This window comes from Oncorhynchus mykiss, chromosome 16 (genome assembly GCF_057628025.1).
Source record: "Oncorhynchus mykiss isolate SJ-2025 chromosome 16, ASM5762802v1, whole genome shotgun sequence".
NCBI classification, from domain to species: Eukaryota; Metazoa; Chordata; class Actinopteri; order Salmoniformes; family Salmonidae; genus Oncorhynchus; species Oncorhynchus mykiss.
In genome coordinates this window covers 74,331,795-74,346,265 of record NC_143037.1, presented here as the reverse complement: position 1 = coordinate 74,346,265, position 14,471 = coordinate 74,331,795, and the positions used below count along the sequence as shown (strand labels likewise).

The window sequence follows — 14,471 nt, the reverse complement described above, 5'->3', positions numbered from 1 at the left end:
CTGGGCCTACCTGCCTCCACTATGTTTGGGTCTATGTATCTGGGCCTACCTGCCTCCACTATGTTCGGGTCAATATTCTATCCCTATTCTTTTCTTATATGAAGAGGCTCCACAAGAGGATAGTTTCACTTCAGGGAAGAAAAGCTACTGACAACGAAACAACGGCTTTATTTGCAATTCTAAAATACATTAGAACTTGGATTACATTTAACAATCTGCAACATTTCCCCAACCAGTTAAGAGCATAAATCACATATACACCATATTAGTCATTACCTGGAAAACTAGGGTCTCGATTCAATCCAGACTGTGGAAAACCACGCTATAAATTTAAAAGGTGATGTTCCCGCATTTGCCAGACTTCATTCATGGTATACGCTGCATATGTCGGCTCAATCGCACTATTGCACTTATGACGCAGATTTTCCCGCTGTCAGGATTTCAAGGATCTTTTAAGATCTCTGGGAGAAGTGGATCTCTTACACAGCATTAGCCAGACCAACCCTGTTGTTGTCCCTGTCGAAGATTGTATAGTACTGCCTGATGAAGACATCTCCAAGAATCCAAAGCTGCTGATATCCACCGTTACTAAAACCAGTCCTGCAGCCGTAGGAGTCCTAGAGAGAGAGAAGAGGGGGAGGGGGGCATAAAACACATAACACCACTACATATCTGTTTAGTGAGTTTGCCAGATCAGAGGCAGTAGGGATGTCCAGGAATGTTCTCTTGATAAGTGTGTAAATGGGACCATTTCCCTGTCCTGCTAAGCATTCAAAATGTAGGGAGTACTTTTGGGTGTCAGGGAAAATGTATGGAGTAAAAAGTACAGTGAAGTCAAAGTTGGTGGTTGAAGATATCACTCTAGTTGTGTGGGGGCTTTGGCAAAGTGGATGGGGTTATATCCTGCCTGGTTGGCCCTGTCCGGGGATATAGTCGGACGGGGCCGCAGTGTCTCCCAACCCCTCCTGTCTCAGCCTACAGTATTTATGCTGCAATAGTTTGTCAGGGGGCTAGGGTCAGTCTGTTATATCTGGAGTATTTCTCCTGTCTTATCCTGTGTCCTGTGTGAATTTAAGTATGCTTAATCTAATTCTCTTTCTTTCTTTCTTTCTCTCATTCTTTCTCTCGGAGGACCTGAGACATAGGACCATGCCCCAGGACTACCTGGCCTCATGACTCCTTGCTCTCCCCAGTCCACCTGGTCGTGCTGCTGCTCCAGTTTCAACTGTTCCGCCTGCAGCTATGGAACCCTGACCTGTTCACCGGACGTGCTACCTTGTCCCAGACCTGCTGTTTTCAACTCTCTCCTCTCTACCGCACCTGATGTCTCTAACTCTGAATGATCGGCTATGAAAAGCCAACTGACATTTGCTTCTGAGGTGCTGACCTGTTGCACCCTCTACAAACCACTGTGACTATTATTATTTGACCCTGCAGGTCGTCTATGAACGTTTGAACATCTTGGCCATGTACTGTTATAATCTCCGGCCGGCACAGCCAGAAGAGGACTGGCCACCCCTCAGAGCCTGGTTCCTCTCTAGGTTTCTTTCTAGGTTTTGCCTAGCCACTGTGCTTCTATATCTGCATTGCTTGCTGTTTGGGGTTTTAGGCTGGGTTTCTGTATAGCACTTTGTGACATCGGCTGATGTAAAAAGGGCTTTATAAATACATTTGATTGAATTTGATTGATGTAGCAACATGTCTTTCAGTAGACTCTACCTGAGAGGTGATAGTCTACTGAAATACATGTTGCAGAAAACCTATCTGGGAGGTGATAGGTTGTCTGCAACATGTCTTTCAGTAGACTATCTGGGAGGTGATAGGTTGTCTGCAACATGTCTTTCAGTAGACTCTACCTGAGAGGTGATAGGTTGTCTGCAACATGTCTTTCAGTAGACTCTACCTGGGATGTAATAGATTGTATGTAACAACATGTCTTTCAGTAGACTCTACCTGGATGGTATAGGCAGAGGCAGGGATGGTGAAGGTGTTTCCGTTGAGGGTGAAGGTCACCTCGGGCATGTTGGGGATGTTCTTGCAGTTCACGATAGTCTAGGAGAGAAATAATAACGTTACCCTTTATACTTTATTCTGTGGTTAATGAAAGGGGAGCCGGTGATTTGAGAAAAACAACAAACACTTATACCATGCCGGGCTCCAACCTAAATATGCTTGAGCAGATATTTTCTGTTCACACTTGTTCAACACGTTTCCAACAACACAACTAGTTCCAACAGTTAACAAGGCCAGGCAGCTCGGCTCGGCTTGGCTCAGTAGTTTGAAAAGCCCTATAATTGGACTCACATCTCTGTACCGGTCGGCGTGTGCGTGTGTGTGCCACTCACATATCCGTACTGGTTGATGGTGGCTCCGGCCCAGTAGTTCATGTTTTTGATGTCATCGGTTGGACCGACGATCATGGAGGTGCCAGTATCTATGATCGCCTGACAACCACCATTGCAAGCCACGGTGTTGCCGTTGATGGTAACACTGGAAGGACAAATATTAGCTGGATTTAACTGTTGTTGTGTGCATTTCTTGCTGTTATATATTTCTTGCTGTTGTATTTAAATGAGCAAATAAACTTGAACTTGGTAAGTAAGATTCAGTCATAGGCTCCAGACTGGAAGTACCTGGAGACACTCCATTTCGTATGATATGCTACGTTTCGTATGGTATGTATTAATTTGTGTCCATCACCCATTTCGTATGATATGTTACGAATTACAATTTGTATTATATGTTACGAATTTGCTGATTGTACTATATGTTAACCAAATAATTGCTAAACGTACTGTATGTTACAAATGTGCAAACGTATTATATGTTATGAATTCTAGCTAGGTGGCTAATGTTAGCTAGGTGGCTAATGTTAGCTAGGTGGCTAATGTTAGCTAGGTGGCTAATGCTAGGGGTTAGGGGTTTAGGTTAAGTTTACGAGTTAGGTCAAATGGTTGAGGTTAGGGAAAGGGTTAGCTAATAAGTTTAAGGTTAGGGGAAGGGTTAGCTAACATGCTAAGTAGTAGCAAAGTAGTAAGTAGTTGAAAAGTTAATAATTAGCTAAAATGATAAAGTTGCCCATGATAAGATTCCAACTCATTATACGCCATCCCATCCACCCCAACCAACCATTCTAATTTGTTGTTTTTTTCGTTAAGTAACCATCTGTCTTATGTACCATATCATACTAATTTTATTGTCCTGGATTTATATCTAGTTTATGAGACCAGGCTGGGATGTAGGAATGTTCATTTTATGTACTGCTACGCACAATGTGTATGTGGTTGATGATTCTATGGCAAGCGTCCAACTCATTCCACGGAGGGCCGAGTGTCTGCGGGTTTTCGATCTTCCCTTGTACTTGATTGATGAATTAAGGTCACTAATTAGTAAAGAACTCCCCTCACTCTGGTTGTCTAGGTCGTAATTGAAAGGGGGAAGAAAAAAAAAACACCCGCAGACACTAGGCCCTCCATGGAATGAGTTTGACACCCCTGGTCTATAGGTTATGGGAGGTGGCATGAAGGGATGATCCAAAAGTTGATAACATGTTGAACAGGGACTTAATGCTCTGTGTAGAGACTAAAGGCGATATATAGGACATGGATATAGGCTCTGTGTGGACTAGTGTACCTACCTGTCCATGGTGATCTGCCAGAAGGTCATAACGGACAGGGGGATCCAGGTGATCTGTCCAGTGTAGTAGGAAGGCTCGATGACACCGAAGGACACCACGCTACCCTCTGCGGAGTTTCTGTTGGTCGAGGAGAAATGGTCAAAAAAGTTTGTTTAATCATCAACACATTTTTTTAATGGAGGCCACCTCTCCTTCAAAGGCATTAAAGTAATTGTTTAATTGTATTTACTATCAATGCACTGGTACTTAGATATTTATATCACAACTAAGACAAAATGCCACTCTCGCCATCCAAATGCCACCTCCCGTCCAGTTGTATTTGTACAGTAACTATGTTACCTGCTCAGGTAGACAGAGAAGAGGGACTGGGACAGGAGACCCTGGGTCATCATGCTGTCAAAGATGGGTGTGGCTCCAGAGGCCGCCAGGTTGGGGAAAGCCAGGCCCAGGATACCGTCGGCAACCATGTAGGACATGAAGGGAGACTCGGTCTCACTGGCACCAAAGATCTGCTGGGTGACAGAGATACCTCCCACCTGGAAACACACAACAGCAGACGTCAGTCACTTGGCACCGTAGAAATAGAATTACACTAGAATGGTTATCCCCATTTAAGTCAAATGTACTGTGATGGGCCAAATTGAGTCTGCCATATTGAGTGCACCTGAGGAACATGGATATAGAACTACTAGAACGGAAATTCAAATTCAATTATTTTGTGATGTGTGGGGGAGGGGGGAGGGGGGAGGGGGGGGGTGGTCCCCGTCTGTAAATTGGATAATTTAGCAGTAAATAAATTAAACTGAAACAGCTTTTTTTTCCCAGCAAACTAGAGCCATAATAATTACATGTAAAAATATATGTATATATTTTTTCAGCATATCTAAGCTGTCTAACTGGTGTAATTTATGCTTCTCTGCATCTCTGTTCAAATCTGGGTAAAAGATTGAATGGAATGTGAGTCTTATTCAGTACATTTAGTTATTGCTAGCTTTTCTAAAGTCTGCCCACCTTGCCATTAGGCATGCCAGATAAGATAGCTAGCTAGCTACTCTAACTTGATTAATAACCTGAAATGGCTTCTTATTAGCTAGTTTTGAGGTTGGGAACCTGTCTGGGCTAACTAAAGCCAACTTCATAACATGTGTGGCTAAAATGTGTGGCTAGTAGTATTACAGAGAAGAAGGAATATGTTATTATTAACATTTTAGTCATTTAGCAGACACTCTTATCCAAAGTGACTTGCAGTTTGTGCATTCAGCTTCAGATAGCTAAATGGAACAACCACTTCTCATTCATGGGAAGTCATTTTTTCCTCAATAAAGTACCTATCAGCAAAGTCAGTGCTAGTACGAGGGGGGAAAAGTCTAGTGCAATTATTTAAAAGAACATTTAAAAAATATATTGAAGCAGGACAAATCTGAGAGGGCACGTGCCCCCTATGGGCATGACGTTTCTGACAATAATAGGTAGCTAGCTTCATTCACAATACTTACCGAAATAGTGTCGTATGCCAGCTTTCCAGTCATGCTGCCAGATCCATACTGAATGGAAACAGTCTTGCTACCCAACTTGAAGGTGCTGGACAATCCAGGATTGAATTTGTCATGGTTCTCTATTCAAATTATGAACATGTTCATTACAGATCAAGCACATACCATACCATTGCAAAACTGAACATTCATTAATTGATTCGTTGGTATTTCAAACATTGAGTTATTCTCTGCAATACACACTATAAAAGGGGGATAAAAATGTAAATACCTTTGTCCAATTTCATGTTTTATTGTGTCGAGCCAACCCCCCTTATGCAGTAAACCTCGAGGTACTCCCCTCAGACACAAACCTCCACCCATAACCAAGTCTCCCATTCTCTGGCTAGGTACTTAAATATGAAACTGTTTGTGCAACACTGTCACAAGAGACGAATCGGGAGAGAGAACTCAGAGACTACCTAGAGAGACTATCCAGAGAGACTACCCAGAGAGACTACCCAGAGACTACACTGTGAGACTACCTAGAGAGACTATCCAGAGAGACTACCCAGAGACTACACTGTGAGACTACCTAGAGAGACTATCCAGAGAGACTACCCAGAGACTACACTGTGAGACTACCTAGAGAGACTATCCAGAGAGACTACCCAGAGACTACACTGTGAGACTACCTAAAGAGACTATCCAGAGAGACTACCCAGAGACTACTCAGACCCCTGGAGTATACTCACGGCAGGCCTGACTGGAGCAGTAGACAGAGGGGACCCACAGGTTGGAGGAGCCAGTGTCAAAGATGACCTTGAAGGACTGGGGCGGTGTTCCAATGGAAATCACTCCATAGTAGGACAACTGCAGGGAGACGGTGAAACAGTGATGTACTGTAAGTCACGAGTACTGCAGTATGAACTGAACAGTCGTTTGTCTGGTATGTTGATATAGTGAACAGTCTTCTATACAGATGTGAGCCGATGTGAGCGAGACGTTTACAGGTCAACATTCACAAGGCCGCGGGGCGGATTAACAGGATGTGTACTCAGACACGGGCGGACCAACTGGCAAGTGTCTTCACTGACATTTTCAACCTCTCCCTGACCGAGTCTGTAATACCTACATGTTTCAATCAGACCCCCCCCCCCCCCCCCTGTTTTTACACTGCTGCTGCTCGCTGTTTATTATCGATGCACAGTCACTCTACCCCTACCTACATGTGTCAAGGCTCAGGAGAAGACCCAGATGCAGACAGTTTCAATGTAACAAAAGTGTATTACAAAGAAAATGGAGGGAGGCAAACAACAGGTTAAAGGCAAACAGAGGTCAGTAAGTCCAGAACAGAGTCCGAAAGATATAGAACGAAAGGCTCAGGGTCAAGGCAGGCGGAATGGTCGAAAACCAGGAAAGCTAGAACACAGGAACTAGAGAGAGACAGGAGCACGGGGGGAAAAACGCTGGTAGGCTTGACGAAACAAAATGAACTGGCAACAGGGGGGTGGAGACGAGCACAAAGACAGGTGAAACAGATCAGGGTGTGACAACATGTACAAATTATCTCGACGAACCTGTACCCCCACACATTGACTCGGTACCGGTACCCACTGTACATTGCATCGTTATTGTTATTTCATTGTTACTAAATAAAATAAATATAGAACATTTTAAAAAGTAAATATTTTCTCATCTCTATTTTCTTTAAACTGCATTGTTGGTTAAGGGCTTGTAAGTGAGCACTTCACATAAAGGTCTACACACCTGTTGTATTCTGCGCATGTGACAAATTAAATTTGATTTGAAAATATAAACGCAACATGTAAAGTGTTGGTCCCATGTTTCATGAGCTGAAATAACAGATCCCTGAAATGTTCCAAATGCACAAAAAAAGCTTATTTCTCTCACATTCTGGGCACACATTTGTTTACATCCCTGTTAGTGAGAGTTTCTCTTTTGCCAAGATAATCCATCCATCTGACAGGTGAGACATATCAAGAAGCTGATTAAACAGCATGGTCATTACACAGGTATACCTTGTGCTGGGGACAACAAAAGGCCACTCTAAAATGTGCAGTTTTGTCACACAATACAATGCCACAGATATCTCAAGTTTTGAGGGAGCATCAAATCATATCAATTGTTATTTGTCACATGCACCAAATACAACAGGTAGACCTTACAGTGAAATTCTTACTTACAACCCCTTAACCAACAATACAGTTTTAAGAAAACACCTAAAAAAGTCAGAAATAAGAATAACAAATCATTAAAGAGCAGCAGTAAATAACAATAACCAGGCTATATACAGGGGTTACCAGTACAGAGTCAATGTGGAGGCTATATACAGGGGGTACCGGTACAGAGTCAATGTGGAGGCTATATACAGGGGGTACCGGTACAGAGTCAATGTGGAGGCTATATACAGGGGGTACCGGTACAGAGTCAATGTGGAGGCTATATACAGGGGGTACCGGTACAGAGTCAATGTGGAGGCTATATACAGGGGGTACTGGTACAGAGTCAATGTGGAGGCTATATACAGGGGGTACCGGTACAGAGTCAATGTGGAGGCTATATACAGGGGGTACCGGTACAGAGTCAATGTGGAGGCTATATACAGGGGGTACCGGTACAGAGTCAATGTGGAGGCTATATACAGGGGGTACCGGTACAGAGTCAATGTGTGGGGGGCATCGGTGTTGAGGTAATTATGTACAAGTAGGTAGAGTTATTAAAGTGGCTATGCATAGATAATAACAGAGTAGTAGCAGCAGCGTGCGGGGTGGGCAATGCAACGGTCTGGGTAGCCATTTGATTAGCTGTTCAGGAGTCTTATGGCTTAGGGGTAGAAGCTGTTGAGAAACCTCTTGGACCTAGACTGGGCGTTCCGGTACCGCTTGCCGTGCGGTAGCAGAGAGAACAGTCTATGCCTCGGGTGGCTAGAGTCGTTGACAATTTTTAGGGCCTTCCTCTGGCCCGGTGATGTACTGGGCCGTACGCAATACCCTCTGTAGCGCCTTGCGGTCGGAGGCCGAGCAGTTGTCATACCAGGCAGTGGTGCAACCCATCAGGATGCTCTCGATGGTGCAGCTGTAAAACCTTTTGAGGATCTGAGGACCCATGCCAAATCTTTTCAGTCTCCTGAGGGGGAATAGGTTTTGTTGTGCCCTCTTCACAACTGTATTGATGTGCTTGGACCATGTTAGTTTGTTGGTGAAGTGGACGCCAAGGAATTTGAAGCTCTCAACCTGCTCCACTACAGCCCAGTCGCTGAGAATGGGGGCGTGCTCGGTCCTCCTTTTCCTGTAGTCCACAATCATCTCCTTTGTCTTTATCACGTTGAGGGAGAGGTTGTTGTCCTTGCACCACAATGTCAGGTCTCTGACCTCCTCCCTGTAGGCTCTCATCATTTTCGGTGATCAGGCCTACCACTGTTGTGTCATCAGCAAACTTAATGGTGGTGTTGGAGTTGTACCTGGCCGTGCAGTCATGAGTGAACAGGGAGTACATGAGGGGACTGAGCAGGCACCCCTGAGGGGCCCCCTTGTTGAGGATCAGCATGCAATTGGCATGCTGATTGCAGGAATGTCAACCAGAGCTAATGCAAGAGAATTTAATGTTAATTTCTCTACCATAAGTCTCCTTCAACATCGTTTTAGAGAATTTGGCAGTACATCCAACCGGCCTCACAACTATAGACCACCTGTATTGCATCATATGAGTGAGCGGTTTGCTGATGCCAACGTTGTGAACAGACTGCCCCATGGTGGCAGTGGAGTTATGGTATGGGCAGGCATAAGCTACGAACACAATTGCATTTTATGGATGGCAATTTGAATGCACAGAGATACCGTGAAGAGATTCTAAGGCCCATTGTTGTGCCATTCATCCACCGCCATAACCTCATGTTTCAGCATGATAATGCACAGACCCATGTCACAAGGATCTGCACACAATTCCTGGAAGCTGAAAATGTCCCTGTTCTTCAATGGCCTGCATACTCACCGGACATGTCACCAATTGAGCATGTTTGGGATGCTCTGGATCGATGTGTACGACAGCGCGTTCCAGTTCCCATCAATATCCAGCAACTTCACACAGCCAATGAATAGGAGTGGGACAACAACCTTCCACAGGCCACAATCAACAGCCTGATCATCTCTATGCAAAGGAGATGAGTCGCGCTGCATTAGGAAAATGGTGGTCACACCAGATACTGACTGGTTTCCTGATACACGCACATACCTTTTAAAAAAAAAAAATATATATATATATATATATATATATATATATATATATATATATATATACATATATATCCTATATATGTGACTAACATACGCTTATTTGTATCCCCAGTCATGTGAAATTCATAGATTAAAGCCTAATTCATTTATTTCAATTGACTGATTTCCTCATATGAACTGTAACTCAGTAAAATCTTTGAAGTTGTTGCATGACACATTGACCTTTTTTGTTCAGTATGAATCAGAAGAATCCTACAATTATAGCCTTTGTGATTAGCCTGGTACCACATCTGTTTGTATATAATGGCATATAACTCCCATGGCCATTGGCTATATAGCACAAACACATCAGTCACCAGGCTAATGCAGAATATGACCATACTGCTCCTGACTCTGCCTTACATCAGCATCGTTGGTCATTGCCTCATCTGCACCAGTCTGGATGAACTTCGCCATAGGGTTGTAGGGGTACTTCTGCCTAGTCTCCTCCCATATACCTTTCTCCATCAGGGTCTCTCTGGCAGTCTTCCCCTTGATCAGAGAAATCCTGAAAACACACAATCAAAATCTGAATCACGGTGATTCTACAATTACATGTACTAGGAATTTGACCTGGACTTACCTGGTATGACACTCGGAGAGGAACAGGACTTACTTGGTATGACACTCGGAGAGGAACAGGACTTACCTGGTATGACACTCGGAGAGGAACAGGACTTACCTGGTATGACACTCGGAGAGGAACAGGACTTACCTGGTATGACACTTGGAGAGGAACAGGACTTACCTGGTATGACACTCGGAGAGGAACAGGACTTACCTGGTATGACACTCGGAGAGGAACAGGACTTACCTGGTATGACACTCTGAGAGGAACAGGACTTACCTGGTATGACACTCGGAGAGGAACAGGACTTACCTGGTATGACACTCGGAGAGGAACAGGACTTACCTGGTATGACACTCGGAGAGGAACAGGCCTTACCTGGTATGACACTCGGAGAGGAACAGGACTTACCTGGTATGACACTCGGAGAGGAACAGGACTTACCTGGTATGACACTCGGAGAGGAACAGGCCTTACCTGGTATGACACTCGGAGAGGAACAGGACTTACCTGATATGACACTCGGAGAGGAACAGGACTTACCTGGTATGACACTCGGAGAGGAACAGGACTTACCTGGTATGACACTCGGAGAGGAACAGGACTTACCTGGTATGACACTCGGAGAGGAACAGGACTTACCTGGTATGACACTCGGAGAGGAACAGGACTTACCTGGTATGACACTCGGAGAGGAACAGGACTTACCTGGTATGACACTCGGAGAGGAACAGGACTTACCTGGTATGACACTCGGAGAGGAACAGGACTTACTTGGTATGACACTCGGAGAGGAACAGGACTTACCTGGTATGACACTCGGAGAGGAACAGGACTTACCTGGTATGACACTCGGAGAGGAACAGGACTTACTTGGTATGACACTCGGAGAGGAACAGGACTTACTTGGTATGACACTCGGAGAGGAACAGGACTTACTTGGTATGACACTCGGAGAGGAACAGGACTTACCTGGTATGACACTCGGAGAGGAACAGGACTTACTTGGTATGACACTCGGAGAGGAACAGGACTTACCTGGTATGACACTCGGAGAGGAACAGGACTTACTTTGTATGACACTCCGAGAGGAACAGGACTTACCTGGTATGACACTCGGAGAGGAACAGGACTTACTTGGTATGACACTCGGAGAGGAACAGGACTTACTTGGTATGACACTCGGAAAGGAACAGGACTTACTTGGTATGACACTCGGAGAGGAACAGGACTTACCTGGTATGACACTTGGAGAGGAACAGGACTTACTTGGTATGACAGTCGGAGAGGAACAGGACTTACCTGGTATGACACTTGGAGAGGAACAGGACTTACCTGGTATGACACTCGGACGGGAACAGGACTTACCTGGTATGACACTCGGAGAGGAACAGGACTTACCTGGTATGACACTCGGAGAGGGACACTATGGCACACAGGACGATAGCCCACTTCATCATGGGTGCTTCTAGTTCTTCTTGGATTCAGGGAGCGAAGTTAGAGTAGGAGAACCAAGGCCTTATATACAGTTATCCTGTACACCAGGACCCAATCCACAGCCAGTAAAGACTCAAATCCACAGCCAATTGACCATGCCATTACTTCCCTTAGCAAACAATATCACGCAATGGATACGTCCCAAAATGGCACGCTATCACCAACTTACTCCACTACTTTTGAACAGGACCCATATGCCTCTGGTCAAAAGTTGTGCACTATATAGGGAATAGGGTGCCATAGGACTCTGGTCTAAAGTAGTGCACTATATACTCCTGCATTGCTTGCTGTTTGGGGCTATATAAATACATTTTATTTGATATAGGGAATAGGGTGCCATAGGGCTCTGGTCTAAAGTGGTGCACTATATAGGGAATAGGGTTCTATAGGGCTCTGGTCTAAAGTGGTGCACTATATAGGGAATAGGGTTCCATAGGGCTCTGGTCTAAAGCGGTGCACTATATAGGGAATAGGGTGCCATTTGGAACACAGAAGATAACAGAACTTCAGATAAGAAAAGTGTACAATGGTTACAAACATAAAACGCCTTAGTAGCAAAAAGTAAATATACTTTGGAACAATGTTAATGAACAGTCATTGTCATTATCTAATCTTGGAAAATAGCTGATACAAGTCTGACTCACCATCACCCTTGTTTCGTAATTGAACAAAAAATAACATTTGTATATCATTAAATAGTCTTAGGAACAAATTAACAAAAACATAAACAGTGGAATAATGTTCCAAAGTGTGTTCCATGTTTGGGTTTTTTTCACGTCAATATAACTTCATTTTCTATACATACTGTATATGTAGGGGAGAGTAAGGTAAGTTGTGCCAATGGGTTAACAAGTCACAGAATACGTTGCATGGATTCACTCTGTGTGCAATAATAGTGGTTAACATGATTTGTGAATGACTACTCCATCTCTGTACCGCACATATACGGTAAGGTCCGTCAGTCGAGGTCTGTAAGGACCCTCAGTCGAGTGATACATTTCAAGCACAGTCAAAGACCAGAGAGGTTTCTCAATGCCTCACGAAGAAGGGCACCTATTGGTAGATGGGTAAAAAAAAAAAGAAGCAGATACTGAATATCCCTTTGAGCATGGTGAAGTTATTAATTACACTTTGGATGGTAAATCAATACATCCAGTTACTACAAAGATACAGGCTTCCTTCCTAACTCAGTTGCCGGAGAGGAAGGAAACCACTTAAGAATTTCACCATAGAGCCAATGATGATCTTACAACAGTTACAGAGTTTAATGGCTGTGATAGGAGAAAACTGAGGACGGATCAACAACATTGTAGTTACTCCACAATACTAACCTGCATGACAGTGTGAAATAAGGAAGCCTGTACAGAATAAACATATTCCAAAACATGTATCCTGTTTGCAATTAGGCACTAAAGTAATGCAGAAAATGTGGCAAAGAAATGCATGTTCTGTCCTGAATACAAAGCGGTACTTTTGGGGCAAATCCAACAGAACACATCACTGAGAACCACTCTTCAAATTGTCAAGCATGGTGGTGGCTGCATCATGTTATGGGTATGCTTGTCATTGGCAAGGACTAGGAAGTTTTTTAGGATAAAAAGGAAAATAGAGCTAAGCACAGGCAAAATCGTAGAGGAAAACCTGGTTCAGCTTTCCAACAGACACTGGGAGAGGAATTCACCTTTCAGCAGGACAATAACCTAAAACACGAGGCCAAATATACACTGGCGTTACTTACCAAGAAGACATTGAATGTTCCTGAGTGGCCTAGTTACCGTTTCGACTTAAATCAGCTTGAAAATAGATGGCAAGACTTGAAAATGGCTGTCTAGCAATGATCAACAATCAACTTGACAGAGCTTGAAGTATTTTAAAAAAGAATAATGGGCAAATATTGTACAATCCAGTTGTGCAAAGCTCTTAGAGACTTACTCATGAAGACTCACAGCTGTAATCGCTGCCAAAGGTGATTCTAACATGTATTGACTCAGGGGGTTGAATACTTATCTTGTCAAGATATAGTAGTGTTTTAATTTCCATACAAAAACATTAAAATATTCACATTTTTCTTAGACTTTGACATTAGATTATTTTGTGTAGATCTTTGACAACAAAAAAAAGATAATTAAATACATTTTAATCCCACTTTGTAACACAACAAAATGTGGAAAAAGTCAACAGGTGTGAATACTTTATGAAGGCATTGTAGTTTTAAGATGGTTTTATACATCAGTTGGGGTCTCTATAAGATACAATATGAGGTCCTAAACCTAGCATGAAAGTGCATCCTTGTAGCTGTCTGGCAAGTTGAGCCAATGGCTAATCAATATACTGCATACAAATGATGATCACATTTTGACAATTTTATATATAATATGCATACTATTTTGAAGACACCTCCCATTTGTGTGATTAGCCAGGTTCAAATTATGAAAAGCCAAGTGTTTTCTTCCAGGCGTAATGCAAGGCATTTTTCGCTGGGATTTGAGGTAACAACAGGGCCTGAGCCGATGTTGTGTTTTAAAAAAGTACTAAGTGTTAGAAATGTGGCCCTATGCTCAGTGATGCTGAATGTTAAGAATAACTCAACATACCCCACTCACCCATAGTACTCAACGAATGACATCGCTTGTCAGAGCAACACGTTATTATATGATGTATGTAGACTAGCTTGCCATCGCCAAAGTTATTTCATAACAGCATTCCACAAGAACATGGCAATCAACATATTAAAAAATAAAATAAGTTAGGGCTCTATTCAAGTCAGATCCGCTGTAGCTGACATCCGCATAGTGGTTGTGTCGGTGGTGTCGGAGGTGGAACTGCATTAGAGCCGTCAAATCCACAAGCGGCTCCTGACACTATACCTAAAGCGGACATTGCCATTGGCTGCACGGAACATTAAGCTAAACCCCCTTGCAGAATGTGAGATGTAATCTACACCTTGATTAGGCTGACAGAAATCTTCATTATTTTGTTTAATGATTTTCAATCTTAGTGTC

The 14,471-nt window shown here is 43.4% G+C and overlaps 1 protein-coding gene across 2 annotated transcripts; it reads right to left on the bottom strand.

Moving 5' to 3' along the window:
- Positions 1–148: 148 nt before the first annotated feature.
- Positions 149–11,746, bottom strand: LOC110492672 (pepsin A). 2 transcript variants are annotated; one of them, XM_036947710.2, is made up of 9 exons: positions 11,374–11,746; positions 9,768–9,912; positions 5,865–5,982; positions 5,134–5,252; positions 3,977–4,173; positions 3,638–3,754; positions 2,346–2,490; positions 1,954–2,052; positions 149–617 (listed from the first exon to the last, which is right to left on the bottom strand). In XM_036947710.2, exons 1-9 carry the CDS (start codon positions 11,430–11,432, stop codon positions 480–482), a joined length of 1,137 nt encoding a protein of 378 aa, XP_036803605.2. In that variant the 5' UTR covers positions 11,433–11,746; the 3' UTR covers positions 149–479. The 2 variants fall into 2 exon arrangements, with proteins under 2 accessions (XP_036803605.2, XP_036803608.2); XM_036947713.2 differs by lacking the exon at positions 11,374–11,746 and adding an exon at positions 10,021–10,044.
- Between the last annotated feature and the right edge of the window lie 2,725 nt (positions 11,747–14,471).